The 27,351-nt window shown below is 37.5% G+C and overlaps 1 protein-coding gene across 2 annotated transcripts in view; it reads left to right on the top strand.

Annotated features, from left to right (window-relative positions):
* Nucleotides 1-27,351, top strand: part of PLSCR4 (phospholipid scramblase 4) — a 72,732-nt gene that overhangs the window by 34,939 nt on the left and 10,442 nt on the right. For both annotated transcript variants that reach the window (XM_081077003.1, XM_081077002.1), the window contains 3 exons: nt 19,629-19,864; nt 22,743-22,785; nt 23,752-23,978. In XM_081077003.1, the coding sequence (XP_080933129.1) occupies nt 19,682-19,864; nt 22,743-22,785; nt 23,752-23,978 (453 nt within the window). In that variant the 5' untranslated portion in view covers nt 19,629-19,681. The remainder of the gene's footprint in view (nt 1-19,628; nt 19,865-22,742; nt 22,786-23,751; nt 23,979-27,351) is intronic.

The following is a 27,351-nucleotide window of genomic DNA, read 5'->3' as shown; positions in this document are numbered from 1 at the left end:
ACAGGACGTCACAGAGTTTACTAGAAGTCAATTAGAACGTAGTCCCATCTTCATAGGATTTATAGGCTACTGAGGAAGTAAGCTGCACAAACATTGATAGCATTCTCTTTGCTTGATTATGGAAATGTGAAGAGTGTTGTAGGGGCACAGATGACAGTAACTGATCTACCAGCGATCTGAGGGAAACCCTAACTGAGGAAGTCACGTGTTGCTGGCAAGATAAGGGATTTCTCAATCAAACAAAGGGGGAAGGGACCATGGCTCACAGAAAAAACAATATGTCCAAAAGCACTGGTCATGAAGATCTGGTATGAGACATACATGGGACAAATGGCAAGAGAAATGGAGGTGAATAGCACTGACTGCTGATTACGGAGCTCGTAATTCTACAGATATTTTAATAAATCTGAATGCACTGCTGCTGGTGACTCAGGAAATAGAGATACTCATACTACTAGTGGAAATTTGATTTAGTCTTTTCAGAACATAATTTTGCAATGTATAAAATTTTAAGAATAAAAATTATACTTTTGACTAAGGAAATACTTCTAATCAGGATTGTATTCAAATACATTGTAATGACTTAGAAAATGATAGATATAGTAATATTTCTTTAAATATATATTTATGTATATTTAGAGGTGGAAACCATTGAGTTAGGCTGTGAAAAGGCAGAAGAAAGCCCAGTCCCGCAGAATGACGGCAGAGATGTTGTTTTGGCTCTAGACGTATGATCCATGGAGATCAGGAAGCCCTTGACCCGGGAGGGTTTTCTGAAAACAGCAGGTCTTCCTTTCTCCCTTTCCCTCTTGTGTTCCTGCTGTGTGGATCTGATCCAGCATAACCCCTCACTGCTGGCTTACCCTGCTAAATCCAAGGTATTGACAATCCTTAATCACAATCTTCCTGTATCTGACCATTTTTCTGCATTTTATTTCAGTGACTATTAACATGATCTACATAGTCTCTCTTATTTTCACCAATCATTCCTAGAAGAACAACGGTGGAGCTTCTGTTCTTGTGGAATTCAGGTACCTAGATTCCACTAGAGCAGAAGTTCCACCATTTCTAAAAAGCAAACAATGGTTTTTAAATCATATTCTGCTCATCTGGGCGTATTTGTCTATTCCTCTCTAAATAAAAAAAAAAAAAAATAGCAAGACAGTAGGAGACATCCTTCAAAACAAATAACTACATAAGTTGGAAAATATTATCATGCATATAACTAATGAATTTTGTTATAAAATAGTAATAGAAATTTACTGTGATTGCCACCTGCTGACTGAACTGTATACTTTCATATGGTGACTCAGATCACATCCCTGTGATTCATGTTAAGGAACTTGAACTTGAAATATTTGGCTTTAATTAATTTCTTTCAATTCAATTATGTAATTTCCATTGCATTATAATACTGTAGATGTGTTCTTCCCCAAAATAATTTTGTCCCAAATATGTTTTAAAAAATAGTTAAAGAAGTTTTTGTTTTATGTATTCTATTTAAAGAGAAAATGACATAATTTCTTGAAATGAAAAAGGATGATAATGTTCAAAATAACTAAGAAAACACAAATCGCTTAAGGCAGTATTTTTCACACTAGTATTGGTGGGACAATGCTTCATAACAGACTTCTTTCTTTCAATAGTGTGGGACACTATAGTTATACTGGTTACACGAAGTTAAACGTGTTTTGTTTAGCTTTTCTGCCAAACAAAGCAGAACCCTTAATAGCATTTCAGAGCTCAAAAAGGAGTATAAATATACTGGTTTCCCACACATAATTTGTCAGTTTTTCCTTCCCTTCTCACACCATCTCTGAATAATATCTACTTATATTAAATCATTTGATTACATAAATTTGTGTATAATTTTTCTTAGAAATGTAGTCTTTATACTGAATAGCCCCACAATCTAAATTGTAATTTTCTTTCTGATTTATTCATCTTTAAGTATTATTACATGAAATAATTTAATGTTAAAAATCACACGGTGAATATCACAAGAATTGATCATCAACTCTTTGAAATGATACAACAATTAGTATTTTAAGATAGTTTATATGACTCTTAGTTGCATTGTTTTTAACGACAATTCTAAAAAAGCAGGGAGGGATAGCTGATTTCCAGTCCAACTTGAGTACCCTTAAACACAATTCTTAAAGGAAGTAAAGGAATCCATGACAACCTGAAACATGTAATTTCTTCCATTGTTTTCTAAAGATACTAGATAAAGATACTAGATACTAGATACCTTTTTCCCCCCACATTTAGCTCTAATTTGACACTGTTTCTAGTTACCATTATTTTGCCTTTAGTCTATTCTGACTTTCAGTCTCTGTCAAGAACTCTCTTCTACCCTCCCTTCAAAATTGGTTTCTCTAGAGTTCCTTGGTCCACTCTCTTGTCCTTTGTGGCCCTGCCCTTTCTCCCTCTGTAACCTCTCCATTCACCTGTCTTTTTACACATTCTCCTATATCATCTTGGTAATATGCGTGATTTTATTTACCTTTAACCACTTATGATTCCCTTATCCCCACATTGATCTTCTGTGCTTTAAACTGGCATTTCCAACTGCATATAGACCACTTCCCCTGGATGTCCCTGGATCTCAAACTCAGTGATTCTCAATCCATCTTTGACGTTATGCTCCCGAACACATACCCTCTCTTCTTTCTCTACTCCTGAGGCCCACAGGGACCCAAGTCAGACCCTCAAGAATCTTGCCTCACATCCAATCTGTTGCCAAGGCAGTACTATTAAATATTATTTGTTGACTTTCTCTCCTTTCCTTACAGTCAAACTTCCTTGCTTTCTAACTGGACTCCTGTAAGCACCTCCTGCCTAATCGAACTTTCTTATTCATAAAGGTTCTAAGTGTAAAAGTAATCACTCCACTTTCCATTTCATTGGCTTAAATTTCAAGTTGTTTGCACAGAGCATAGGTCTTTCATAATTGTCACTCCCTCCACCTTCCTTTCTAGCCCTGTCCCCTAAATCTTCCTCCGTGGCCTTTACTCCCTCAGTACTGAGCCTCCCCTGTGCAACTGCTCATTTTGCACCTCTTCTCCCTGTAACACTGTCCACCTTGGAGTTGCCTGCCCAGTCTAATGTGACAGAACTTACATCAGAGGGGACCTCCTCTGCCTGTGTCAGGTGCCCTCCTTTCTTATCCCTTCACACACTGTGCCTCTACTTCTGATTACACCAGTTTCTCACTTCATCGTGACCATTCACTTTTTCTTACAAATCTGTGTGTTCTACACGGCACTGGATGTCCTTGATGATAGACATGTTTTTACACCACTTCCTATCACTAGTGGCAAGCCCGGCTACTGGTCCTGGAAATGAGCTTGAGGAATGTTTCCTCGTTAAAGGAATGTTGATTTATATCATGGCCTGTTCTCAGATAGTATTAGGAGAAATAGTTTTATAATTCATGACTTACTTTTTTAAAATTTTTTATATTTTTTTAAATTTATTGGGGTGACAATTGTTACTAAAATTACATAGATTTCAGGTGTACAATTCTGTATTACACCATCTATAAATCCCATTGTGTGTTCACCACCCAGAGTCAGTTATCCTTCCATCACCATGTATTTGATCCCCCTTACCCTCATCTCCCTTCCCCCACCTCCCTTACCCTCTGGTAACCACTAAACTATTGTCTGTGTCTGTGAGTTTTTGTTTCTCATTTGTTTGTCTTGTTCTCTTGTTGTTTTTGGTTTATATACCACATATCAGTGAAATCATAAGGTTCTCTGCTTTTTCTGTCTGACTTATTTCGCTTAGCATTATACTCTCAAGATCCATCCATGTTGTCACAAATGGTCCTATATCATCTTTTCTTACCGACGAATTGTATTCCATTGTGTATATATACCACAACTTCTTTATTCATTCATCTATCATAGGACATTTTGGTTGTTTCCATGTCTTGGCCACCGTAAACAAAGCTGCAATGAACATTGGAGCACATGTGTCTTTTGCATAAATGTTTTCAAATATTTTGGGTAGATACCCAGGAGAGCGATTGCTGGGTCATATGGTAATTCTGTTTGTAATTTTTTGAGGAACCTCCACACTGTCTTCCATAGTGTCTGCACCAGTCTGCATTCCCACCAACAGTGGATGAGGGTTCCTTTTTCTCCACAGCCTCTCCAACACTTGTTACTATTTATCTTGTTGATGATAGCCATTCTGACTGGGGTGAGGTGATATCTCATTGTGGTTTTTATTTGCATTTCTCTGATGATTAGTGATGTTGAACATTTTTTCATAAGTCTATTTGCCATTTGTATGTCCTCTTTGGAGAAATGTCTCTTCAGGTCCTCTGCCCATTTTTCAATTGGGGTGTTTGTTTTTTTGTTGTTGAGCTTCATGAGTTCCTTGTATATTATGGATATTAGCCCTTATCGGAAGCACTGTTTGCAAAAATTTTCTTCCATTCAGTTGCTTGCCTCTTTATTTTGTCCATGGTTTCTTTTGATGTGCAGAAGCTTTTAAGTTTCAGATAGTCCCATTCGTTTATTTTAGCTTTTACTTCCATTGCCTTTGGAGTCAAATTCATAAAATGCTCTTTGAACACAAGGTCCATAAGTTTAGTACCTATGTTTTCTTCTATGCAGTTTATTTTTTCAGGTTTTATGCTTAAGACGTTGATCCATTTTGAATTAATTTTGGTACATGGTGACAGATAGCAGTCCAGTTTCATTCTTTTGCATGTGGCTTTCCATTTCTGCCAGCACCATTTATTGAAGAGATTGTCTTTCCTTCATTGTATGTTTTTAGCTTCTTTGTGAAAAATTATCTGTCCATATTTATGTGGTTTTATTTCTGCGATCTCAGTTCTATTCCATTGGACTATGTGCCTGTTTTTCTGCCAATAGCATGCTGTTTTGATTATTGTCGGCCTGTAGTGCATGCTAAAGTCAGGGAGTGCGATACCTCCAGCATTGTTCTTTTTTCTAAAGATTGCTTTGGCTCTTTGGGGTCTTCTGTGATTCCAAACAAATCTGATGATTTTTTGTACTATTTCTTTAAAAAATGCCATTGGGATTTTGATGGGAATTGCATTAAATTTGTATATTGCTTTGGGTAATATGGCCATTTTAACTATGTTGATTCTTCCAATCCATGAGCACGGAATGTCTTTCCATTTCTTTGTGTCTTCTTCAATTTCTTTCAAAAATGTCTTATAGTTTTCAGCATGTAAGTCCTTCACATCCTTGGTTAAGTTTATTCCTAGGTATTTTATTCTTTTTGCTGCAATTGCAAAGGAAATTGTTTTTTGTATTCCTTTTTCTGAGATTTCATTGTTAGTATATGCAGTGGCCTTTTGTACGTTGATTTTGTAGCCAGCAACTTTAATGTATTCGTTGATTGTTTCTAATAGCTTTTTGGTGGAGTCTTTAGGGTTTTATATATATCGCATCATGTCATGGGCAAAGAGTGACAATTTAACTTCTTCATCCCCAATTTAGTTGCCTTTTATTTCTTTCTCTTGCCTGACTGCCCTGGCAAGGACTTGCAACACTATGTTGAAAAGCAGAGGTGATAGGGGACAGCCCTGTCGTGTTTCTGAACGTAGAGCAAAGGGCTTCAGTTTTTCACCATTAATTATGAGATTAGCTGAGGGCTTGTCTTATATGGCCTTTATTATGTTAAGGTATTTTCCTTCTATACCTATTTTATTAAGTGTTTTAATGATAAATGGATGTTGTATCTTGTCAAGTGCTTTTTCTGCATCAATTGATAAAATCATATGATTTTTGTCCTTTATTTTGTTTATGTGATGTATCACATTGATGGATTTGCGGATGTTGAACCATCCTTGTGCCCCGGGGATAAACCCCACTTGGTCATGATGAATAATCTTTTGAATGCATTGTTGTGTTCGATTTGCTAGAATTTTGTTTAGTATTTTTGCATCTGTGTCCTTCAGAGATATTGGTCTATAGTTTTCTTTTTTTGTGTTGTCCTTACCAGGTTTTGGTATCAGGGTAATGTTGGCCTCATAAAATGAGTAAGGGAGTACTGTCTCTTCTTCAATTTTTTGGAAGACTTTGAGCAGGATTGGTATTAGATCCTGTTTGAAGGTTTGGTAGAATTCACTAGTGAAGCCATGTGGTCCCGGACTTTTGCTTTTGGGAAGGTTTTGGATGACTGATTCAATTTCGTTACTGGTCATAGGTCTGTTTAGATTTTCCAGTTCTTCATGGTTCAGCCTTGGAAGGCTATATGTTTCTAAGAACTTGTCCATTTCTTCTAGGTTATTGAATTTGGAGGCATCTCGTCCTTCAGAGTATTCTTGGATTATTTTTTGTATTTCTGTGGTGTCCGTGATAACTTCCCCCTTTTCATTTCTGATTTTAGTTTCTTCTCTCTTTTTATCTTAATGAGTGTAGCCAAGGGTTTGTTGATTTTGTTAATCTTTTCAAAGAACCGGCTGTTTGTCACATTAATTTTTTCTATTGTTTTTTGTTCTCTGTTTCATTTAGTTCTGCTCTGATTTTGTTATTTCCTTTCTTCTGCTGACCTTGGGTTTCACTTGTTCTTCTTTTTCTAGTTCTTTAAGGTGTAACATGAGGTTATTTTTTTTTTGGATTTTTTTTGTTTCTTGAGATAGGCCTGTAATGATATAAATTTCCCTCTTAAAACTGCTTTGGCTGCATCCCAAAAATTTTGGTAGGATGTGTTTTCATTGTCATTTGTTTCTATGTATCTATTGATCTCTCCTGTAATTTCTTCTTTGACTCAGTCATTCTTTAAAAGTATGTTGTTTAATCTCCATGTTTTGTGTTTTTTCCTGCTTTCTTTTTGCAGTTAATATCCAATTTCAAAGCTTTGTGATCAGAGAATATGCTTGGTACGATTTCAGTCTTCTTAAATTTGCTGAGGCTGATTTTATCTCCCAATACATGGTCTATCCTTGAGAATGTTCCATGTACACTCGAAAAGAATGTATAGTCTGACGTTTAGGACGAAGTGCTCTATATTACTCAATTATGACCATTTCATCTAATGTGTATTTAAGGCTGCTATTTCGTTACTTATCTTCTGTTTGGATGATCTATCCATAGCTAACAATGATGTATTTAAGTCCCCTAGTGTAATTGTGTTTCGGTCAGTTTCTCCCTTTGGTTCTGTTAGTAGTTGCTTGGTATATTTCGGTGTTCCCTGATTGGGGCATAAAAATTGATGACTGTTATGTCTTCTTGTTGTATAGTCCCCTTTACCATTATGAAATGTCCGTCTTTGTCTCTTGTTATCTCTTTCACCCTGAAGTCTGTTTCATGTGATATCATTATGGCTACACCTGATTTTCTCTGGGTACCATTTGCTTGGAGTTTAATTTCCACCCTTTCACTTTGAGTCTATGCCTCTCCTTGTAGCTGAGATGTGTCTCTTGGAGACAGCATATGGTTGGGTTTAGTTTTTTTATCCAATCTGCTACTCTGTGACTTTTTATTGGTGAGTTCAGTCCATTTACATTTAGGGTGATGATTGATACGTGAGGATTTCCTGTCATTCTATCTTTAGTTTTCTGATAAGGCTGTGTCTCCATTGTTCTTTGCCTTTTTGTTGTATGTCTGTTATTTCTGTGTGGTGGTATTCTATGATGTTTCCCTCTGTTTCTTCTTTTATTACAGTATATATTTCAGTTTTGGATGTTTTTGGAGTGGTTACCCTTAAGTTTATGTAAAACAAAGTTTGATATTTAGAGTGTTCCATTTTCTTCAGCATGCTTACTTTCTCCATTCCCATATTTCGGTTCAGGCCTTTACTCTCTCCCTTTTTATGTTTTGGTTGCCACAAATTGTCCCTGTTGATGGTGGTCGAATAGCCTCCTTTAGTATTTCTGGTAGTGCAGGTCTTGTATTAGAACATTCCCTCAGCTTCTCTATGTCTGGAAAGGTCTTTATTCCTCCTTCATATCTAAAGGATATCTTTGCTGGATATATTATTATTGGCTCATAATTTCTTTTTTTCAATAGATTGAATATTTGGTTCACTCCCTCCTGGCTTGTAGAGTTTCTGCTGAAAAATCTGATGATAATCTAATGGGCTTTTCTTTGTAGGTACCGTCTTTTTTTCCCTGGCTGTCGTGAGGATTCTTTTTTTGTCCGTGATTTTGAAAGCTTCAATACAGTGCCTTGGAGAAGGCCTGTTGGTATTGAGGTAATTAGGTGTTCTATTTGCTTCTTGGATTCGAGGATACAGTTCTGTCCACAAGTTTCGGAAGTTCTCATCAACAGTTTGTTTGAATGTATTCTCTGTTCCCTTCTCTTTTTCTTCTCCTTCTGGTATGCCCATTATTCTTATATTGCTCTTTCTGATAGAGTCAGAAAGTTCTTGTAGAGTTCTTTCATTTCTTTTAAGTCTCAAGTCTCTTTCTTCTTCCATCTGTGTGATTTCCATCTATCTTCGATGTCACTGTTTTTATCCTCCATCTAGTCAACTCTGCTACCTAAGCTGGTTATTTCATTCTTAATTTCTTCTATTGAGTTCTTAATCTCCAGAAATTCTTTTTGGTTCTTTTTTAAAATTTCAATGTCTTTCGTAAAATTTTCATGTTGTTCTTTATTGTGTTTTTGAGTTCATTAAACTGCCTTTCAGTGTCTTCTTGCATCTCACTGAGTTTTTTCAGAACTGCTATCTTGGATTCTCTGTCATTTAAGTCACATATTTCCATATCTTTAAGTTCCTTTTCTGGAGACTTTTCACTCTCTTTCTGAGCTGTCTTGTTGCCTTGGTTATTCATGGCAATCACTGATTTATTATTTCTCTTCCTAGACATCTACAGGAGTGGCTTCTGCAACAGGTTGATAGGAAGAGGTATTTCTTTTGTTTTCCAGTACTTGTTGTTAGAATGTTTTATTTTCTCTCCGACTGCAGCCTTTTTTTTTTTTTTTTCTTTCTCACTCAGTAGTGCTATGTTTTCTCTGTACTATTCCAGCTTCTCACACAGTCTTGGGATTCCCTGGGAGACAGGCTACTTTTCTGTTAATAGTTCACCTGGGTCACAGGGCGCATTGTCCGTGTGGGTATGCGGAGAGCTTTTGAAGTTCCAAAGCTCTTCCTTTACCAGATTCAGAGCCCGTATGTTTCAGCAGTTCTGTTTACTCCTGCAGGGATCCGCCCAGATAGGTGGGGCCAGGGGCCGGGTGAGTTGTGAGAGGTGGCCCAGAGCTATGGCGGGGACCACCACCACAGCCGGTCCTGCTTCCACAGTTCCCTCCCCTTTGCCGGAAGTAGTTGGGCTGCGAATCTGTGTCTGCGCCTACAGTTCTCAGAACAGCAAATGGTCTGTTCTTTTGATCTGACACTGCTACTGTTCCGCTTCTAGCACTGGGCAGGTGAGGATGGGGCGATTTCTGGAGAGGGGAGGGAGGGGGCTGCCAGTCTCAGTGCCTAAGGCTCCCGTTCTCTGCTGGCAGTGAGGGCTTAAGCCACCGTTTTCAGCTTTCTTTCCTCAGTCTTTTTTCCGAGGTCTCTGTCGTGAGCGTTGGGTTCAGCCGTGTTATATGCTGCCCCCTCAGCCCTGTGGGCCATAAGGATAGCCCTAGCAGTCCGAGTTCTTCCCTCTCCAGCAGCTACGGTAGTTCCAGGATGCAGCGAGCTCGGAGCACTGAGCTAGGTCTGCGTCCTGCGCCCCCACGGCTCCGTCTCCGCACTTCTCCCTTGTTTCCTCCCCAGCTCGCGAGTGCTATTTGGCCACCTTGAGGTGAATTTAGTAGTGGGCCTCTTCATCTTGCCTGTCTGCTGTGCAGGGAGTCCTTTGTGGAGTTATTGTTGTTCGATAAGTTGTAAATTCCAGGGGAGCTTTACAGAGGCTCACCTCACACTGCCATTTTGATGACGTCCCCTAATTCATGACTTTCATGAGTGGGATTTTTATGAATAATCAAAATGTCCCAGACTTCATCAGCTTTAAAAGGCACTCCTCCCTCTGATGCCCAAATCACCAGAATCTGAGCCTGTCTAATTTACCTTACAGAGATTGCCTTCTTTGTTTTATTTCTCATCCCAAAGAACTTCTCAGGCAGTGTCCTTTCCTGATGGTGGCTGGCTTTCTCAGCATTGGCCACTGCTTTAGCTCTATGCTGGTCACCTCTTACTGTTCTGAGACCAACTTTCTGCCTGCTGAACGTTATTTTTTCTATACTGTGATGTCCTGTGGTGGTGGGAGGGTCTGTAGAACCTAAGGATTTTAGGAATTGAAAATACCTGCTTGCTACAGTTGTTCTTCCAGCCTACAGTTCTGGGCCTTCCACAGAATCCCACTGTGGATGTTCATCTTCCTAGTCTCTGATCTAGGGAGACTCTTGTCATACTTTAGTTAACGGTACCTCTGCCGTCAGAATGTTTCACTTTTAATTTTGACTGCCATGCTCGTGTTAGCTATTGACTCTTCATCAAGTTGCTTAACCTCCTTATGCCTCAGTTTCCTCCTCTGTACCTTAAGGATAATAATAGTACTTACTACTTAGGGTTGATGTAATGATGATGACATTTAATATTTGTAAAGTAGTTGTAACAGTATGTAGAACATAATAAAAACTCAGTAAGGTTTAATTAGCTATTATCTTTTTTTTTTTTTTTCATATTTGAGATAGCTTCCTCTAACAGGAGTTCCTTCCAGATCTACATGGTGTGCAGACCTCATTTCTTTGGGTTCTCTGAAAGAGTAACATCTCTTCCTTATCCCATTTTCTCAAGTCTCTCTCTAAGTCTTCCTTCTGCAGTAGTGACCTTTTCCTTCTGCAATAGTGACCTTTTCAATGGAACTGTCCACATTTTTCAGAAGCTGTCAGTTCCTTCGCTGCGCAGTTTTGTGGCATTGCTTTTTTGATTATAAAAAGATCCAGATTCCCTAGTATATAGACTGGTGGTACCCAAAGCCTGGGTTATTGGGGAAATAGTATCTCATTTGTGGAGCTTCAACATCACAGCCCAAGTTGGACTTCTGCTATCCAATCCTGTTCTCTTTAGCTTACTTACCTGGACATGAGGCAAATCTTATGCTGTCTGACTGACATCCCAATAATTTATGAGCACATATATATTAGAAAATAGATATATGCACGTACATACATTATAAGAACAAACAGTAATTTTCAGAAAGAAACTACAATTTAACCTATATTTTCGTAAGATTTTTTTCCCCTGTGGATCTATAGAGAAATATCTCTAACCACAGTGAAGACAAGCTCCATGATTGTGCATCACAGTTTTGTAACATTGTCTCCATCATTTCCACTCTAGAATAGAATCTATCCTTTCTTTATATTGGTTAAAGAGAAGGGTCTTTAAATCAGTGGCTTTCAAACATTCTTGATGACAGTCTACTATGACTCACACTAAATAATACATATATATGTATTTATATATAACCAACAGAAATTTCACCAAGTAATACATAATATAGTGAATATGTAGTATAGTACAATACAGTTTGATATTTTCTATTGTATTCTAATCTAGTTGGCTTATTTTTAAAAAATTATGAATCATTAAATTGATTTCAAAGCCCACAAATGTATCTACAGTTTGTAAAACACTGTTAAAGTATATCAGAGTTAGTTGCTAATAAGTATTAATGAAATAGCTATACTCATATCACACAAAATATACTTTGAGACAAAAATTGTTACTAGAGAAAAAGGACATTTTATGGTAATGGGAATATCAGTCTTTCAAGAATACATAACAGTTATTTGTACTCTAAGCTTCAAAATACATGAAGCAAAAACTGACAGAACTAAAGCGTGAAATAGACAATTCAATAAATAATAGTGGAGACTGCAATACCCCACTTACAATAATGGCTGAAACAACTAAATAGAAGATCAAAAAGTGAACAACACTATAAACCAAATGAGACAAACATACATGTATAGAACACTCTACCCACAGCAGCAGATATACGTTCTTCTCAAGTGTACATAGGACATTCTCTAGGCTAGACCTACTGGTTAGGCCATAAAACAAGTCTCAATAAATTTAAAACAGGTGAAATCATACAGAATATATCCTATCACAGTGGAATAAAATTAGAAATCAATAATAGAAGGAAATTTGGAAAATCAGAAATAGGAGGAAAATAAACAGCACACCCATAGATAATAAAAGGAATAAAAAGAAATCACAAGAGAAATTAAAAATACTTTGAGATGAATAAAACAAAAACAATATACTAAAGCTTATGGGATAAATCCAAAACAGTACGTAGAAGAAAACTTATAGTTGTAAACAGCTACATTAAAAAAGAAGATATCTCAAATTGGTAACCCAACTTTCCACCGTAGGAAAAAACCAAACCCAAAATAAGCAGAAGGAAATACTAAAGATTAAAGTGGAACTAAATTAAATAGAGAACACAAAAGTAATAGAGAAACTCAAGAAAACCAAAAGTTGGTTCTGAGATCAACAATATTAAGAAAACTTAAGCGAGACTGACCAAGAAAAAAATAGATTATTAAAATCAGGAATGAAAATGGCAATATTGCTAACAATTTTACAGAAATTAATATGTATTATAAGGCAATACTATGAACAATTTTATGCCAAGAAATCAGAAAATCTAGATGAAATTCACAGATTCCTAGAAAGACACAAACAACTGAAACTGACTCAAAAGAAAATGGAAAACCTGAATAGATATGAATAAAAAATAAAGAGACTGAATAAGAAATTGAAAATTTCTGGCAAAGGAAAGCCAAGGCCCAGATGGCCTTTTCAGTGAATTCTACCAAATGCTCAATGAAGATTTTAATAACAGTTCTTTACAAACTCTTCCAAAAAGTGGAAGAATAGTGAACACTTCCCCACTCACACTACAAAGCCAGTATTACTTTATTAGCAAAATCAGACAAAAACATCACAAGAAATAAAAACTACAGACCAGTATCCCTTATAAATATAGGTGCAAAAATGCTCAACAAAATACTAGCAAACTAACTTCAGCAACATATAAAAAGTGCTATACACCATGACCAAGTGGGGTTTATCCCAAGAATGAAAGGTTGGTTTGTCATATGAAAATTAGTTGATGTAAAGTCCGACAGAAAAGGACAAGAACCATATGATTTCACTCATATATGGGATATTATACAAAAAGCAATAAATGAACAAATAAAACAAACTCATATACACAGATGATATTTTGGTGAAAGGGCACAGGGGAGGTGTTTGGGGGAGGATGAAGAGGGTAAGGGTGTCATATAGACTTTGGGCAGTGAGCACACAATAGAATATATATATGATATAAAGTTGTACACCTGAAACAATGATACTAACCAATGTTACCCCAATAAATTTAATTTAAAAAATTTTTTGGAGTATATACCATTTAATAGAATATAGGACAAAAACTGCATTACCATATCAATGGATATAGAAAAGGCATTTAACCAAATGAAACATCCTTTCATAATAAAAACATTCAACAAACTAGGAATGAAAGAGAACTTCCTCAAACTAATAAAATTATGAAAAACCCACAGCTAACATCATACTTAATAAAAGCTGAAAGCATTCCCCCTAAAATCAAAAAGAAGAGACTATGTTCTCTCATGCTATTTCTCTTCGTGGTAGTAGGGATTCTAGCCAGGAAATTAGGGAAGAAAAAAAAATCATCCAAATTGGAAAGACAGAAACAAAACTCTATTTGCAGATGAGATGATTTTGTATATAGAAAATCCTGAAGAATACATACACAGCACTAATAAATAAATTCAGCAGTGTAGTAAGATACAAGATCAATATACAAATATGCAATGGCATACCTATATACTAGCAATAAACAATCCAAAAGAAAATAATAGTATGAGTGCAGCTGTGGGTTTCTGTCAAGATGGTGGAGTAGGAAAAGTCTGCTTGCCTCCTCTAACAATCACATCAAATTACAGCTAAACTACAGAACAACCATCATTGAAAATCTCCTGAATTCCAGCTGAACAGAGGTCTGATAACTAAGGACATACAGAAGAAGCTACATTGAGACTGGTAGGAGAAGGAGAGACACGGAATAGGCTGGTCCCAAAGTTGCACGTGGCAATTAAAAATCGGGAGGATATCTTGGTTGCAGAAGTTCCCTCCTGATGAGTGAGGGGTCTCAGCTCCACACCAGACTCCCCAGCACAGGGTTCGAGTGCCAGAAAGAGAAGTCGCCATAACTTCTGTCGGGGAAATCCAGATGAGATTGTGACTGAGTGAGATGCATGGCTGCTGGAGTCCAAGGAGCACCTCTTAAAGGGCCCTTGCATGGACTTTCTTGCTGATGGACTTACTCTGAACTCCAGCACTGGGGCAGTAGCTCGAATGGTGCCAGGGACATACAGGGTGGAACTGAGTTGTCTGGCTGTAAGGAGAGGGCTGGAGGGGCAGCTTTCTCTCTGAACTGCAAGCAGAAGCCATTGTTTCTTTATTGAGCTCTCCTTCAACCCAGCATGCAGACACAGGTGGCCGCCATACCTGAGTCTCCAACAGCCTGGCTTACATGTTCACCCTTCCCTGGTGATTTCCCGAGACCCTGCCCCTCCCAACTCTTGGATCCACCCAAGCTACTTCCAGTGGCTTTTCTATACAATCGGTTGGTTTTGTCTCAGGCTGCAGAAAATCTATCAAAGGTTCACAAAACCCAAACAAGCAGCATCTAGCGTCAGCAAGCTCCATAGCTCTTGCTAAGCAGCCCCAAGCCCAGCACAAGTGGCAGCCAGCCTTGGTTTGCAGTTTAGCCTTTCTCAGGCACCTCCAATCCCAGCATAAGTGGCAACCAACTGCAGATCACTTTGTAGCTTATACCAAGTGACCCCAAATAGGACACAGGCAGTGGCTGACATTGGCCTGCAAGAGTCCCTTCCAGGAGTCCCCAGAACTAGCACACCCAGTGGCAAGCTTCAGATCATACCAGAGCACCACCCAACCACTTCCACAAAAGACACACCTAAAGCACAAACTTGGCAGGCACCAGAACCCCACTAAAGTGAATACTGCTCTGTAGAGTCAGCCCCTGCCTCAGCTCCTCCACTGTAATCATGGCCAGTCCTCACAACCAATCAGCTTGAGGGGCTTTCCTTCCCGTTGATGTTTAACAGCATCGAAGGCTCAACTACAACAGGAGGGCGCACACAATCCACACAAGGGACACACCTGTAGCACTCAGTTCAGGTAAGCAGGGAGACTGTGCCACTGGGCCCCATGGGACACCTACTACAAAAGGCCACTCTACTAAGACGGAGACATAGCAGCTCTACCTAGTACATAAAAACAGCAAGGCAGCCAAAATGGGGAGAAGGAGAAATATGTCCCAAATGAGACAACAGAACAAAGATCCAGGAGAACTAAACAAAATGGAGATAAACAATCTTCCAGTTGCAGAGTTTAAAACACTGGTTATAAGGATGCTCAGTGATCTTAAGTGAAAAGTTAACCAAAAAGGTAGGAAACATAACAGTGGGAATAGAAAACAAAAAAGAACCAGTCAGAAATGAAGGATACAATAACTGAAATGAATACATTAGTGGGAATCAACAATTGAATAGATGAAACAGAAGATCAAATCAGGGATTTGCAATATAAGGTAGCAGAAAACATCCAATCAGAACAGCAAAAAGAAAAAAGAATCCAAAAAGAGGAGAGTTTAAGGGGCCTCCGGGACAACATCAAGTGTACCAACATTTGCATCATGGGAATTGAAAACTTATTTGTAGAAATGCTGACAGAAAACTTCCCTAATCTGGTGAAGAAATAGACATACAAGCCCAGGATGTGCAGAATCTCAAACAAGATGAACCCAAAGAGGCCCACACCAAGACACATCATAATTAAAATGCCAAAGGTTAAAGACAAAGAGAATACTTAAAACACAAGAGAAAAGCACTCAGTTATCTACAACAGAGCTCCGATAAGACTGTCAGCTGCTTTTTCAACAGAAACTCTGCAGGCTAGATGGGATTGACACAAAATACTCAAAGTGATGAAAAACATGGACCTACAACTAAGATTACTCTACCCAAAAAGCTATCTTGTAGAATCAAAAGGGGAGATAAAAAACTTCCCAGACAAGAAAAAGCTAAAGGAGTTCATCACCACCAAATCAGTATTACCAGCAATATCAAAGGTATTTCTTTAAGAAGAAAAAAAAATATGTGAATAATAAAATGACAATAACTACATATCTATCAACAATTTAAATGTAAATGGATTAAATGCTCCAGTGAAAAACATAGGGTTGCTGAATGGATAATAAAATAAGACCCTTACATGTGCTCTCCATAGGAGGCCCACTTCCAGTAAAAAGACACACACAGACTGAAAAGTAAAGGGGTGGAAAAAGATGTTTCATAAAAATGGGGGGAAAAAAGCCGAGGTAGCAATACTTATACCAGACAAAACAGACTTCAAAACAAAGGCTATACCAAGAGACAAAGAAGGACCCAGTAATCCAACATCTGGGTATTTATCCAAAGAAACCCAAAACACTACTTTGAAGAAACATGAGCATCCATATGTTCATTGCAGCAGTGTTTACAATGGCCAAGATATGGAAGCAGCCTGGGTGTCCATCAGTGGATGAATGGATAAAGAAGAGGTGGTACATATATACAATGGGACATTACTCAGTCATAAAACACAATGAAATTTTGCCATCTGCAACATCGAAGATGGACTCAGAGTGTGTTTTGCTGAGTGAAGTCTGACAGAGAAAGACAAATACTGTATGATTGCACCTATATGTGGAATCTAAAGAACAAAATAAAACAAAAACTGGTAAATACGGAGAATATTTTGATGCTTGCCAGATGGGAGGGGGTTTGAGGGTGGCAGAAAAAGGGGAAGGGATTAAGAAGTACAAACTGGGAGTTACAAAATAGTCACGGGGATGTAAAGTATAACAAAGAATGTGCTCAATAATATTGTAATAACTATGTATGGTGTCAGATGGGTACCGGGTTTATCAGGTGATCATTTCATAGATTATATAGATGTCTAATCACTATGTTGTATACCTGAAACTAATATAATGCTGTATGTCAACTGTAATTGAAATAATATTTAAATAAAAGCAAAAAAGAAAGTAATAGTACAATTCTGCATATAATAACATCAAAAAGAATAAAGTACTTAGAATAAATGTAATAAGAGACATGTAAGACTTGTACACTGAAAACAAACTATTGTTGAAAGGAATTAAAGATGACTTAAATAAATGGAAAGATATCCCATGTTCATAAATTTGAAAAGTAAATATTGTTAAATGGCAATACTCCCCAAATTGGTGTACAGGTTCAACACAATTCTTATCAATTACACAGTACGCCTTTTTGAAGTAATTGCTAAGCTAATCTTCAAATACATATGGAAATGCAAAGGACTCAAAATAGCCCAAACATTCTTCAGGCAAAAAAAACAAATTTGGAGGACTCACACTTCCCAATTTCCAGACTTAGCACAAAGCTACAGTAGTCAAGACCATACAATACTGGCATAAGTACTGACATGTGAACCAATAGGATGGAATTGATACTCCAGAAAGAAACCCAAACATCTATGACCAATTGATTTTCAACAATGTGCCAAAACAGTCCATTGGGGAAAGAATTGTCTGTTCAATAAATAGTACTGAGGGGCGGCCCCATGGCTCAGGTGGTTGGAGCATTGTTCCCCTAACACCGAAGTCGCTGGTTCGATTCTTACATGGGTCGGTGAGCTGTGCCCTCTACAGCTAGGTTTGTGAACAACAGCTTGCCCTGGAGCTGGGCTGCCGTGGGCTGCTGCAAGGAGCTGGCAGCGGGCGAGAGCTGCCGTGTGCTGCCAGCCAACGGCCGACGACAACTAACTGGCTCAGCCTGTAGAGCACAATGCCCATATCAACATGGGCCAGTGAGCTGCGTCCTCCACAACTAGACTGAGAACAACAATGGCTTGTCTCACAGTTGGGGGGGGTGCGGGGGACGGGGCAGTAGAGGGAAGGGGAAAAAATTTTTTAAAAAATAAACGGTACTGATAACTAAATATCAATATACAAAAGAATGAATTCGAACCTCTATATCACACTATATACAAATAGAAATAAAAATGGATGAAAGACCTACATGTAAGAATATTTATTCTATAAAACTTATAGAATTCTATAAAACTTATAGAATAAATATAAGCATTCATAACCTTAGATTAAACAAGTTTCTTAGATAGAGACCTAAAGCACAGTCAACTAAAGAAAAATAGATAAATCGAATTTTATAAAAATTAAAAACTTTTGTGTCAAAGAATACTATTAGGAAAGTGAAAAGATATTGGACAGAATAAGAAAATATTTGTAAACCATTTGTCTGGCAAGAAATTTTTATCCAAATCATATAAATAGCACTTACAATCCAACAATAAAAAGAGAAATGATCCAGTTTTAAAATGGGCTAAGGATTTGAATAGACATTTCTACAAAGGAGCTACACAGATGTCCAATAAGTACATGAAACGATGCTCAACGTCATTAGTTATCAAAAAAATGGCTATGGTGTAGATCTTTATTCAATAAACTACTTTTGCTTTAAAAACAACAATAAAAAAATGAAAACCATATAAGATACTACTTCACACTCAGTAAAATAACTGAAATAAAAGACAATAGCAAGCATTGTTGAGGCTGTGGAGAAATTAGAACCTTCATACACTTCTGGTGGGACTGTAAAATGGTGAAGCCACTTTGGAAAGTAGTTTGACAATTCCTCAGCAAGTTGAACATGGAGTTACCATATGCCCCGCCCGGTCAGTTCCACTCCTGGGAATATACTTAAGAGAACTGAAAATATATATTCACACCAAATTTTACACCAGTGTTCACTGCAGTGTTATTTATAATAGCCAGAAAGTAGAAATAATCCAAATGTTCCTCAACTGATTAATGGATACATAAAATGTGACATATTCATACAATGCAATATTAGTTGGCCATAAAAAGGAATGAAGTACTAATACCTGCTACAATATGAATGAACCTTGAAAATATTATGCTAAGTGAAAGAAACCAGACACAAAAGCTACATGTTATACGATTTCATTTATATGAAATACCTAGGTTGGGCAAGTCTTTGTTTCCATGGGCGGGGGTGGGGTGGGGGGGGAAGATGGGGAATGACTGCTAATGGGTATGGGGTGATGAAACTATTCTGGAATTAGATAGCAGTCATTAAAAGCACTCCTTTGAAGTTAAGTAGGCCTTACTGTCTTTGTGACCTTAAACAATAATAATAATAAAAAAACATAACAATTTATGCTAATTATGTGCTAACCTTGTGCTATTCCCACTATAACCTAATGAAGTAGGTATATCCACAGAAGAGGAACCTGATGCATAGCGTTTAACATGTTACTTGATATTTCAAACCTTATTTTTGCAGCACTGAAATGAGAATAATTATCTCATAAAGTGTAAGAAGACTGAATGAGTTGATAGGTAGTACCAGTAGTACATTGTTGGTGATGGTACACGCTCAGAAATTGGAAAATCTTGTTATTTTTAATGGGTGTCGTGTGATCCATATCATCACGTGAAAAGTCATGCTGACTTCCAACATGCTGTATTGTTAATGTATAACATTTCCATTTGTTTTTGAACACAGGGCCTCCTGGAGCAGCTGTCCCTGCACCTGCGGGCTCCCCAGGAGGCTTGCCTATGGGGTACTACAGTCCCCAACAGCCGAGTACCTTCCCCTTGTGCCAGCCAACTGGTGGTACCCATCCTATCCAGTACCAGCCTGGCAAATATCCAATGCCAGTTCAGTCTGCTCCAATAACATGGATGCCAGGGCCAACTCTTATGCCAGACTGCCCTCCTGGTCTGGAATACTTAACCCAGGTACTCTACACAAATCCAATTCATGTTTTCTCATGAAGTGTGACTGAGGATCCAGCGAAAGACAAAAGGCTGGACTGAATGGATAAAATGAGGGTCAGTGATGACAGATGTCTAGCTGTGACATCTGACATCACTGTGTGATGGTGCTAATTTCAGAAATGTGAAGGGAGATCAAAAAGTATAGGCATATATCGGTGGGATGAGTGTAGTTTTTGTAAGGGACGTATGTTGAATTTAAGCTTTATGATGCCTGTTGAAGAAAGTTGACAAAGGAGTATGAATATAAGAAAAAGTATCAAAGATGCTAATCAGGGTGCCATTTGCTTAGAAGTAGAATTAACATCAAGAAAAGCAACATAAAAACGAGCAAAGCAGTGAACAGCGAGTGAATTATCGAGTGCCTTACTTAGTCCATTGCATTTTTTCACCACCCATAGTTTTTATCATCCATGCCTATCATCCCCCAAAACATGCAATGTAAATAAAAATAGGGGACTTACCAAAGATATTGCTTCAGGCCAAGTTCCAGAGAACCCCTTCCCACAACACAGTGACTGTACAGATGTCCTGGAACTACCAGGATATCCAGATCAGAACTGGGCAACGTGCCCAGTATACCAAATGGTATTGTTTATAGACCCGTGTCAGAAACTCAAAAAGATTGCTTAAAGAAAGTAAGATAAAGCTATTATTGGGAATCCCTTAGAAACTGAGTCATGTTTCACGTTTTAAAAAAGGAAGCATACAAATGCATTACAATAAGGGACTTGCCAATTTAATATGTGTCTTCCCATATAAACAACCAAATGTTCCTTGGAGTTGACATGTTTCTCTTCTCAATTTTCTATGCTGACAGAGACCCTGTTAATCCTGTGCATTGAAAACCATTGGTACAATGTTACAATGTTGATATTTGAAAGTACAGTTGGATCAGGAAAATTTGGATTTTATGTGTGCCAAAAATTGTATTAAATTCTTTGGCAAACTATTGACAAAATGTGAAGCCAGTCATTCAAGTAAAGTGCTAAACACCTATATTATTTTAGAAACTTATAAAATATTTCTAAGTTAATCAAGTTTATAAAGTCTTTATACAACTTGATGAGAAGTAACAAATTGTTCTTGGAAATACAAGATCTGGAGTCATTTCTCTTTTAAAAATGTATAGCGTTAATATTGTTCATTGAAATATTAAAATAACAGTTTTTCAGTTTCTTCTATTACTCTGACGGAAGTTACATTAACATATTTCATGAATTCTGTCTTCCCTTTCAGGAATGTTTTGACCTTAAAAAAAAAAAAAAAGTGAAAAAGAAACAAAGCAGGTTTGGAGCCAGACAAACCTGGTTTTTAATTCTAGCTCTACTCCCTCCTCACTCTACAGCCTTGAAGGAGGTTTGTAATATGCCTGATGTTTATGGCACATGGGGCTCACCCAATGGATGGTACTAGCTGTATGGATATTATTAGTTCTTGTATGTGAGCGGGAGACAGAGCCAGTCATGTTTTTATCATTTTCTTTATCCTAATCTTCTGGCAATCTCATTGCAGATTATGTGAATCTTTTTTAGGACTATCAAGTCGTTTCAGGATTGTGTTATTTCTGGAGTATTGGTTTGGCCAGTGATTCCCCAGTTTGTTGGAGAGCTGCCCCTTAACAGCCGGAGTGTCTTACTGGGCAAAACTCTTCCACATTAACGGGAATATCATTTCTTTAGAATATTTTGCCCGAAATTGGTTGCAGTGAATATTTTTACTGCTTAGTTCTAGATTTTAATATTCTAGATCTTTTTTAGTGCCTACTTTTGATATCTTTTAAGACATGTTTAGACCCTCTCACCTGACTGATTGTGTTTTCATATAGAAAAAAATTTTAATGAAGGATTATATGCTCTCTGTATTTTCCTGTAATCAATCACATCACAAAACATTCATGTGTAGTTATTTTAAATTTGACTTATTACTACATTAGTATATTTTTATTAATGTATTCAACAAAAATTTGGTGAAATATGGCATTTGGGGCAGTGTTCCGGTCTCAGGAATTAGGAATGATCTAATGACCTATGGTGTCTAAAATTGTATAGGTGTGATCAGTCTGTCCTCATGGAGGTTTTTCTCTTCTGCTAGAATCTTCTCAAGTATAACAGATAATGGGCACATTAAACTGTCTCTCTGTAGAGTGATTCCTAAGTAACGTTAAGGTAGAGTTTATTTAATAGTCCCAACCTCCTTTCTCCAGGGATGCCACCCCAGAAAGTTTCCCATCCTTCGCCCTAATCTTACTCAGATGCTTCCTGCCTTCTCGGGCCCTCCGTTACTGCAGTGTGCCCCTGAGGAGGTCTTGGCACTTAGGGCCTCAAGTGGATGGAAATCAGTACAGTCATCTCTTAGAAGTACCTGGGCACTCCTGTGTGGAGTGCACCCTGGCCGATTCACTCCCCTGAGCCACTGAGAAAAGTGCTTTCTCAGGGCCAGGGCTGTGTTAGTTCCATCCTGAATTTCCTGAGCCACTCCAATCTGTGGGTAACACGTCGGAGAGACCAGGGAGGGGGAACTGAGCTAGGAACAGTCTATGTCAACCAGCTTCTCCTAGATGCTGTTACTGTGGCAGGAAGGTGATTTTCTGATATTTTAGACAAATGTTTCAATCTTTTACCATGGAGCTGCAGAAGTGTTTTTCCTATCTGGACAGCTCTCCTAATAACCATCTGGTGAGGTGCAGATAGGCTAATTCCACTGGATTACAAAAATATATTCCATTCAGTTTCAAAAAGATATTTCGGTATTGATCGATCTCATCAGTTTTCTTTTCTAATGCTGGTTTGATTTAATTGTGTTATTTCTCTCCCCTAATTTCTTTGTTCTGTCCCAACAGCTGGACAACATACATGTTCTTCAACATTTTGAACCTCTGGAAAGTACGTATAATTCAGTAGTGTTCAGCAGTATTGGAATCAGGTAGAAATTTGCATTATCCAGTATCTAGTTCCTTATTGATATTGACCACTTGTTAGTGGTTCAAAGAGAAAAGGATATCCGCTTTTTAAGAAAGTAAGAAAGATAATTATTTTGTTTATTTGTGCATCATATGTAAACTCAGACTTGAAAAGGATTTTCATTTTATCTGCTCAACCGCCCTACCTTTTACCCATCCCAGCTCCTCCATGTTAAGTTCTCATGGATGAGAAAAGGAGGCAGCTGAGGGGCTACGTTAGTTAGCCAGGGTCAACTAATCTGGCAGAGATGGAAATAGAATCTAATGTGCTGAGTGCCAGTCCAGTTCCCTTATTTTGGAAGTAGGAAGAAATCACAGGAAACATAATCCTATTTGTTCTCAGTTCATCCTTGCAAGATTATGGGCCGTCATTCCAGATCTACATATGTAAATGGTTTTATAATTAATGTTTTCTGAATGCAGGTACTCTAGGAAAATAGTTCTAATCTTTGCTGTCATGTGGAAAAGTTTCAAAAATCATTTTACACTGAACTTCTTAAAATAAATGTTTTAAATTTTCAAAATTACTTAAGTACTTATAGGAAGTATGAATTATATTGGTCTTCTAATTTTACCTCAAGTTTTTAAAAAGCTATTTTGCTTTAAGCCCCTAAAAGGACTTCTTTTCTATTATTTTTATTAAAGTATAGTTGAGTTTCTAGTGTACAACATAGTGATTCAACATTTATATTCCTTGCAATATGATCACCAAAATAAGTCTAGTCACCATCTGTCACCACACATAATTATTACGATAATACTGTTTTCCTTACATTACATCCCCATGACTTTTTTGTTTGTAATAACTGGAGGTTTATACCTCTTATTGCTCTTGAGGCCCATTTTAACTACTTCTAATTTAACATGGCTATCTCATTTTGTTTTTTAGTGATGACATGTTTTGAAACTAATAATAAATATGATATTAAAAATAACCTGGACCAGATGGTTTACACTGTAACTGAAGATACAGACGACTTTACCAGGAATGCTTATCGGACACTGCGGCCCTTTGTCCTCCGGGTCACTGACTACATGGGCCGCGAAATCATGACAATGCAGAGACCGTTCAGATGCACCTGCTGTTGCTTCTGTTGTCCCTCCACCAGGCAAGAGGTCAGAGGATGGAAGTTTCCATTGTTTCTTCCTGATCCAGGTCTTCCCAACATAGTTATGCTCCTTTGCAAACTACACAGGAGGTTTTTTTCACTGGCTCTGCAGATAGAGAGGAAGGAGGAAGCCAGATTGTCTCACCTAAGGAAAATTAGAAAGGGCTTTTTCCTTGGGGGTTCTGGCTCTTCGGTGCTACTTGGTGGTTCAAGCACAAATTATTGATTCAGTGACCACAATTCTATCAGTTGTGTACTGAGTTAGAAATTAACCTATCGCCTATATTACAGTAGTCACACACGTTTATCTAAGTGTCCCCAAAGAAAGTAAGCTAAATGTAAGTATACGCTTATAGAATTGTAAGGGATTGTGGGTCCTTTTACTCTACCCGTCACAATCTACACCTTGCTGTAAATAAAGAAAAAACAAGACTAAATGCCTGCAGATGGTGTTATACTCGGTAGGTGACAGTGCTAGAACTAGACAGCAGGTATTCTGATTGACAGTTTGGTTACTCTTCTGCAACCTGTGCAGCTTCGGGAACGTTGTTTACTACAGGGAAGGAAAAGTGGTTTAGAGAGAGGTCCGCTAGAATCTGAATTTTAGATATGTCACCTACTTACATTTGTACAATTTAGTTAACCTCTTTGAGCCTCAGTGTTGTACATAAGCTGGGCAGAAAAATACCCCCTCGGATTACTGGGATATTGAAGTGATATGTTAAGTACCAGCATTTACAGTAGTAATTTATTTACAGCGTTCTCTGTGCTTTGATTTATTCACCTGTAAAATAAAGATATTAATAGTATCTATCTCATGTGATGATTGTTTTGAGGATTAAGTAGTATTATAAATGAATGTCAGCTGCTTAGCACAGTGCCTGGCTATATAGTGTTCAATGGATATTAGCTATTGTCAGATATCTTACTCCTTTCTCATACACACATGCACACACACACAACCTTATATTTGAGGTGAATTTGCACCTCTATCTTTGATGCTTTTGCATACTATATTTTTGTATTTGTGAGTTGGGCGTTGCATATCAATGCCTCTAAGTGCAGCCTTCCAAGATTATAGGAAGCCAGGATAGAGTTAAACAAATCAATATTACAGTCTTAGTCCAATGGACGGAACTTTTGTCCACAACATTATCTAGATTTTTTTTTATTTTCCAGTTTTACTTGTATTCATGTGTGTGTCTTTAGTTTTATCAACTATGTGCATTTCTTTATTCACCACCACAATTCAAATACCAAATAGTTCTAACACCACAAAACAAACAAACAAACAAACAAAAAAACAACCAACCCTTTTATAACTATCCCTATCTCCCTCCCTTCTTTTCATCCCTAACCCCTGGAACCCACTAATCTGCTCTCCATCTATAATTTTTTTATTTCAAGAATGACAAAAATAGAATCACATAGTTTGGAACCTTTTAGGATTGGTTGTTTTCAAATGTCATTACCGAGAGATTTATGCAACTCGGACATATATTATAGTTCATTCCTTTTTATGGTTGAATGATATGAATTCTTTTTTTTTTCATTAAAGTTTATTGGGGTGACAATTGTTAGTAAAGTTACATAGATTTCAGGTACACAATTCTATATTACATCATCTATAAATCCCACTGTGTGTTCACCACCCAGAGTCAGTTCTCCTTCCATCATCATATATTTGATCCCCTATACCCTCAACTACCACCCTCCTCCCCTTTTACCCTCTGGTAACCACTAAACTATTGTCTGTGTCTATGAGTTTTTGTTTCTCATTTGTTTGTCTGGTTCTTTTATTGTTTTTGGGTTATATACCACGTATCAGTGAAATCATACTGTTCTATGCTTTTTCTGTCTGACTTATTTCGCTTAGCATTATATTCTCAAGATTCATCAATGTTGTCACAAATGGTCCTTTTTCATCTTTTCTTACCATCAAATAGTATTCCATTGTGTATATATACCACAACTTCTTTATCCATTCATCTATCTAAGGACATTTTGGTTGTTTCCATGTCTTGGCCACCATAAATAAAGCTGCAATGAACATTAGAGCACACATGTCTTTATGGATTAATGTTTTCAGAATTTTTGAGTAGATACCTAGGAGTCGGATTGCTGGATCATACGGTAATTCTATTTTTAATTTTTAGAGGAACCTCCACACTGCCTTCCATAGTGGCTGCACCAGTCTGCATTCCCACCAACAGTGTATGAGGGTTCCTTTTTCTCCACAGCCTCTCCAATACTTGTTACTATTTGTCTTGTTGATAGCCATTCTAACTGGGGTGAGGTGATACCTCATTGTGGTTTTTATTTGTATTCCTCTGGTGATTAGTGATGTTGAACATTTTTTCATGTCTGTTTGCCATTTGTATGTCCTCTTTGGAGAAATGTCTCTTCAGGTCCTCTGCCCATTTTTCAATTGGGTTGTTTGTTTTTCTGTTGTTGAGTTTTATGAGTTCCTTGTATATTTGGGATATTAGCCCCTTATTGGAGGCACTGTTTGCAAAAATCTTCTCCCATTCAGTTGGTTGCCTCTTTATTTTGTCGATGGTTTCTTTTGCTGTGCAGAAGCTTTTAAGTTTCATATAGTCCCATTCATTTATTTTAGCTTTTACTTCCCTTGCCTTTGGAGTCAAAATCATAAAATGCTCTTTGAACCCAAGATCCATGAGTTTAGTACCTGTTTTCTTCTATGCAGTTTATTTTTTCAGGTCATATGCTTAAGACTTTTATCCATTCTGAATTAATTTTGGTACATGGTGACAGATAGCAGTCTAGTTTCATTCTTTTGCACGTTGCTTTCCAGTTCTGCCAGCACCATTTATTGAACAGGCTGTCTTTTCTCCATTGTATGTTTTTTGCTTCTTTGACAAAAATTATCTGTCCATATTGATGGGGGTTTATTTCTGGCTTCTCAATTCTATTCCATTGGTCTACGTGTCTGTTTTTCTGCCAATACCACGCTGTTTTGATTATTGTAGCCCTGTAGTACAAGCTAAAGTCAGGGAGTGTGATAACTCCAGTATTGTTATTTTTTCTTAAGATTGCTTTGGCTATCTGGAGTTTTTTGTGATTCCAAACAAATCTGGTGATTTTTTGTTTTATTTCTTTAATAAATGCCATTGGGATTTTGATGGGGATTGCATTAAATCTGTATATTGCTTTGGGTAATATGGCCATTTTAACTATGTTGATTCTTCCAATCCATGAGCACGGAATGTCTTTCCATTTCTTTGTGTCTTCTTCAATTTCTTTCAAAAATGTCTTATAGTTTTCAGCATGTAAGTCCTTCACATCCTTGGTTAAGTTTATTCCTAGGTATTTTATTCTTTTTGCTGCAATTGCAAAAGGAATTGTTTTTTGTATTTCTT

This window comes from Rhinolophus hipposideros (assembly GCF_964194185.1).
Source record: "Rhinolophus hipposideros genome assembly, chromosome: 2".
In the NCBI taxonomy this organism is placed as follows: domain Eukaryota; kingdom Metazoa; phylum Chordata; class Mammalia; order Chiroptera; family Rhinolophidae; genus Rhinolophus; species Rhinolophus hipposideros.
The sequence above is the reverse complement of the archived record's forward strand: the minus strand, read 5'-3'. Positions and strand labels throughout refer to the sequence as shown.